General features: G+C 38.6%; 1 protein-coding gene across 1 annotated transcript; it reads right to left on the bottom strand.

Moving 5' to 3' along the window:
- Positions 1 to 2898: 2898 nt before the first annotated feature.
- Positions 2899 to 4416, bottom strand: tmem229a (transmembrane protein 229A). The gene has a single exon (XM_055190849.2). It carries the CDS (start codon positions 4241 to 4243, stop codon positions 3257 to 3259), a length of 987 nt encoding a protein of 328 aa, XP_055046824.2. The 5' UTR covers positions 4244 to 4416; the 3' UTR covers positions 2899 to 3256.
- Positions 4417 to 6215: the final 1799 nt, after the last annotated feature.

The raw sequence follows: 6215 nt of genomic DNA on the forward strand, positions 1-6215 counted from the left end.
TAAATCTTTTGATCTTAAAAAATTGGATCTAAAGCTAACTCTGTGGTCCTCCTGGGTACTGAGGTTTGTCACCACCACACCAAGAGTCACGAGTTTGCAAAGCTTTTTGTGCATATACAGTGAGGAAAATACGTATTTGAACACCCTGCTATTTTGCAAGTTCTCCAACTTAGAAATCATGGAGTGGTCTGAAATTGTCCTCGTAGGTGCATGTTCACTGTGAGAGACATAATCTAAAAAAAAATCCAGAAATCACAATGTATGATTTTTTTAACTATTTATTTGTATGATACAGCTGCAAATAAGTATTTGAACACCTGAGAAAGTCAATGTTAATATTTGGTACAGTAGTCTTTGTTTGCAATTACAGAGGTCAAACTTTTCCTGTAGTTTTTTACCAGGTTTGCACACATTGCAGGAGGGTCTTTGGCCCACTCCTCCACACAGATCTTCTCTAGATCAGTCAGGTTTCTGGCCTGTCGCTGAGAAACACAGAGTTTGAGCTCCCTCCAAAGATTCTCTATTGGGTTTAGGTCTGGAGACTGGCCACGCCAGAACCTTGATATGCTTCTTACAGAGCCACTCCTTGGTTATCCTGGCTGTGTGCTTCGGGTCATTGTCATGTTGAAAGACCCAGCCTCGACCCATCTTCAACACTCTAACTGAGGGAAGGAGGTTGTTCCCCAAAATATCCCAATACATGGCCCTCTCATTAACACAGTGCAGTCGCCCTGTCCCATGTGCAGAAAAACACCCCCATGCTTCACAGTAGTGATGGTGTTCTTTGGATGGTACGCATCATTCTTCTTCCTCCAAACACATTTAGTGGAATTTTGACCAAAAAGTTCTATTTTGGTCTCATCTGTCCACATGACTTTCTCCCATGACTCCTCTGGATCATTAAAAATGATCATTAGCAAACTTCAGACGGGCCTGGACATGTGCTGGTTTAAGCAGGGGAACCTTCAGTGCCATGCGTGATTTCAAACCATGATGTATTAGTGTATTACCAACAGTAACCTTGGAAACGGTGGTCCCAGCTCTTTTCAGGTCATTGACCAGCTCCTCCCATGTAGTTCTGGGCTGATCTGGATCTTTGAGACCCCACGAGGTGAGATCTTGCATGGAGCCCCAGTCCGAGGGAGATTGACAGTCATGTTTAGCTGCTTCCATTTTCTAATGATTGCTCCAACAGTGGACCTTTTTTCACCAAGCTGCTTGACAATTTCCCCGTAGCCCTTTCCAGCCTGGTGGAGGTGTACAATTTTGTCTCTAGTGTCTTTGGACAGCTCTTTGGTCTTGGCCATGTTAGTAGTTGGATTCTTACTGATTGTATGGGGTGGACAGGTGTCTTTATGCAGCTAACTACCTCAAACAGGTGCATGTAATTTAGGATAATAAATGGAGTGGAGGTGGACATTTAACAGGTCTTTGAAGGTCAGAATTCTAGCTGATAGACAGGTGTTCAAATGCTTATTTGCAGCTGTATCATACAAATAAATAGTTAAAAAATCATACATTGTGATGTTTTGATTTTTTTGTTTGTTGAGATTATGTCTCTCACAGTGAACATGCACAATTTCAGACCCCTCCATGTTTTCTAAGTGGGAGAACTTGCAAAATAGCAGGGTGTTCAAATACTTATTTTCCTCACTGTAAATGTGTAGACAACTTTATTTCTGGCCTAACAAAAAATAACACAATGGAAATTCAGAGGTGGTAAACAGTCATACTTTTATCTTTAATAATTTAACAAGTGCATAGTCTAAACTGAGACACATACAAAACCATGATGATGCAAACGTTACTGTGATAAGTTAAAAATAAATGCCATTGAGTGAAATATATATTGTAAAGTCAACCAAACTGTACTAAATACATACATGAAAATCAATCCATTCCTTCAAATATATTGTGTTTCTTAGCAAGAGGTTTGCGCATAAACATCCATAGCTGCCGAGAGTCTTTACATCAACCTGTGACCTGCATGCAATAAGAAATTATGTCCACATCAAACCAGTTAGCCTACTGTTATGAATCTTTAAAAGCCTGTTTTCTTCTGGATGATATCAGGCATGTTGCTAAAACTGTAAATTCTCATTGTGTTTTGATGTTAAAGGTAATTTACTTCACTAAACTTTGGCAGTTCTCTTATAACATAAACAGAAAAGATACTGAAAATGAAATAATGATTTAAAAAAAAAAACACAGTATAGATCCCTTAAATTAAAGTATATTCAGTCATTACAGTTAAAAACAGACCGTCACAGTAGTTATTCACAGTGTGTGGTGCTCATTCGTTTTAAAAGTCTGTCCATTTAAAAAAGTCTCAACATGTTAAGCAGAAGAAAATCTTTTGTTGTTTATAAGCGCTCTCCAATAAAGTCATTTAGTTTAGCTGCCAGTGCAAGACTTTTTTGTGAATATTAATAAAATGCTTCAAATGCTTTTGTTCAAGAACTATGCCTGAACATGTTTCCATACAGATACAGATAAAAAAAAAAGAGTTACAGAAGCCCAGTTGCCCTGATGTGTTATAAAGGCACTCGCTCATTTCATGTTTAAACTCTCAGAATTGTTTCATGAAGAGTCATAGTTTATCTCTTAGTCGCTACAGATTACGATGAGCATTCAGATGGGCCACATCTGAGGTCTGCAGTCTCAACATGCAAAATCCTGAAGCATGCAGTTACAACGCATGCAACACAACTTTCAATTTTCTATACTCAGTAGTCATTTGTGTGAATTGCTTTAAAAATACTGCCATGTGTCAAATCTGTCTTCAGAATAGGTCTTGATACTGCACACATTAGACTTAAAAGCAAAGATTAAGATGCAGCTACACTTGTAAACTTGAAACGTTTCTCTGAGGAGTTTTATGCTGGTACTGATATTCTCCTGAGAACTTATGTAACATGACACTGTTTAAAGTCCATATGTATCCCTGGATGTCACACCAAATGCCAATTTCTTCCAAATTTTAATATATAATTAAAAAATCATGTAGCCTGAAAATATGTCTGCTGAATGAAGCAAGAAAAAATGGGGCTTGTCACACTGTCTACATATAAAAGTTCAAATGCAAATGTCGTTGCAAACGTTTCCTCTTTGCTTGATTTTGTTTTTCAAGATATTTATCAGTCGTGTGACAACACAAGCCCTGATGTTATTTAAACATTTCTGAAATTCTTTGGACTGCAATTGCTTCAGTGATGCCAAACATTATAGTGCTTGTTTTGCTCAATAAATTAATATATTATGATAAACACATTCTGTCCGCCTCAGGTTTGCATTTTGTCACCATCTGCCCATCGGCACCACAGCCCTTAATCTCCTCCTCATCCTTATCATCACACACAACCCTCAGCAGAACGTTTGACAAGACGTCCTGATACAAACTCAAACAAACCCATCCAGGCAGATACAGCAAAGTCACCAGCCCCATGAAATTAAGAGGATAGTGCGAGTAATCCCACGAGCACGCGCCGCACTGTCTGAGCGCGAGGCCCCAACTGAACTCCCACGCGTAAATGAAGCAGATGTAGATGGGCAGCCGGCGCCAGGTTCCCCAACCCCGTCTGAAGTGCAGGTGCATGTAAAGCTTCTCCACGACAAAGCTGCAACTTCCATACATGAAAAACGACCACAAGGATGTATGTCCCATGAGTGCCCCGTCTGCTTTCTCAAACAGGTTAAACACGGAGGTGAACACAACCTCGTCCAGAAACCCGTGCATGCCAAAAAACATAAAGCGCACGACATCAGGTAAGCCATTCGGGCGCGGGCGCAATGTCGACCGATTGTGATACTGCAGTCGCACGAAGCCTTTATGAAAGACATTTGTGAAGTACAACGCAAGGACGTAATGCACAACGAGCTGGGTGACGGACACGACCCGCAGGTTGTCCGTCCAGGTCACCACATTCCCAATCAAAATCTGCAAGCAAATGTACAGGGATGGATAAAAGACGAGATGGAAGATGACGGGTCGCCCTCGGAAGCATCTCTTCTGCAGGTAGATCTTCTCCAAAAGCAGATGCGTAATTGAGTGGACGATGCACAGATAAGGCGAGGAGAAACCCAGCAGTGTGAAGTCGTTGCCGTCCAGAAACCTGCGCGCAGACGACGACAGAATGTCCAAGGTGATGCCGTGCATTCCATAGAAATACATCCGCATCCACTGCGGTAAAGCGCGCACGGGGCCATGCCGAGCTTGCGGGCTTTCAGCCCGTTTAATCGTCATGATAGTCCTGCTGAATGACACTCAGATGGCGACGCGTCCTTGTTTGACGGACATTTTACGCAGCTTCTCACTGTTGACAAGGTGCGCTGTCGCCAAGCTGCAGAGCTCAGCAGCCGCATTCTCTATACGCACCGGTTATTCAAAACAAGAGGCAGACAGAAAGAGGAAAGAAACCAGAGACACGTAATAAAACACACCAGGAGATGGCGCTGCACTATTTGTTTAACCTTATATAAAGGGGGCAACGTCTGCGTAACTGTTGATGTCAGTGGTACTCAACGAGAATGCAAGATGACTTTAAAATAATAGAAATTATTTAAATGATAAGATAATTTAAAATCAGACAAAACAATCATTACAATAAACTAAAATTAAAGACATTTCCTAATATTTAAATATCTTTTTACTAAGCACTAGAATATTTGATTGAGTAGACATTGTGCATTGAGCGCCTTCAAATTTATTATCGACAATGGGGAGCATTGAAGTCAAAAATGTAAGATCCACTGGTGTATGTGTTTGTCTGTACCTAACAGTGTTTTATGATGAAAAAAATATCCTCAGGCTCCCTTGCACGCGTCAGCATAGAGTAACATCTCTCTCAGGAGGTCATTAGTCAATTTAAAGCTCAATTCTTTAGTCATTTCACAAAGGATCTGCTCATGTAGGCCAAAGATGCATTTTAATGCATTAATATTTACAAGCCCTACCTGCTCAGATTCATTTTTCAGTGTAATGTTTAGTTTTTTTATCCAAAGCTGCAAAATGCATTGGCAATAATGTTTTTTTTTTTAAAATAGCATGATTAGTTTGAATTTGTACCCTATGTGCATTTGATGGTAAGTGCCCTTCATAATGGGACAATAAAGGCAAACCTGCTCATTTACTGTGCATTCAAGTCTAAACATTAAATATAAGGCAAAAGTACAGAATGTCACATTTTTATTTAATTTTTAGTTTGAACATACATTCTTCTTTTTAACATGATCATATTGAGACAATTGTCTGAGAAGTGTTAAGTGATGAATTGTGTCCTGATGCATTAATTGTTCACACATGAAAATCAGTTGGATTCATTGCTTCTGACACTTCTGACACTTGCATTTACGTCAGGATGAAAGATTGTTGTTTGTTGGTAAAGCATTGTGCCTGATCAAATGTTAATAAAATGTAACATTTTGTACTTTTGCCTCATATTTATCTTACATATATTTTGTCTTCACAGCATAAGAAGCAATTTTTTCTCCACTGTCCTAATACTTATGGAGGGCACTGTGTGTAGCCTACTGCAAAATGCAATAATGTATGCAATAATGTAGATTGATTTTTAATAATGTTATGCAATATAGATGAACTTTGAGTGAAGTCATAGATAGGTTTAACTGAAATACTTTTCTGCAAGACTATTATATCTCATGTGTCCTTTATGGCTGATACAGTTCCTCTGCTATTAGTGGAGCTCATGTCAGATGAACTTTATCTACACAAACATTTCTCTGTGACAGCCACAGTGAGAACAGAGAATAGGATGTGATCCGAGATTCACAGTCGACAAATGAGGATATAACAATGTCACATTGTCCACTAACACTGTCAATAAACACAATGGATGCATGTGCAATAAAAAAATGGCTATAACTATTTAAAACATAAAACAATCTAAAAAGAAAAAATAATGTAATAATTTGTCATGGTCATCTTTTGCTGTTCAATTAAAAACAAACAACCTACAAACTACTGAAATGTTTCAATAGGACGACTAGTTGGAGGATTTGTAAAATGTTATCCTCACATATAAGCTATATTCTTACATATTATTTGAAATGGTAGTAACTGTATGTAAATTACATAATGGCAAACATATTTATTTTAAAAAATTATTAATTTTTAAAACTGATTACCACAACCTTCATTTTTTTTGTTACAATTATATATAATTAGTGACCATCTGCTGAGTGCAAACAAACTAAAA

The sequence above is a fragment of the Misgurnus anguillicaudatus genome, chromosome 1 (assembly GCF_027580225.2).
Source record: "Misgurnus anguillicaudatus chromosome 1, ASM2758022v2, whole genome shotgun sequence".
In the NCBI taxonomy this organism is placed as follows: Eukaryota; Metazoa; Chordata; class Actinopteri; order Cypriniformes; family Cobitidae; genus Misgurnus; species Misgurnus anguillicaudatus.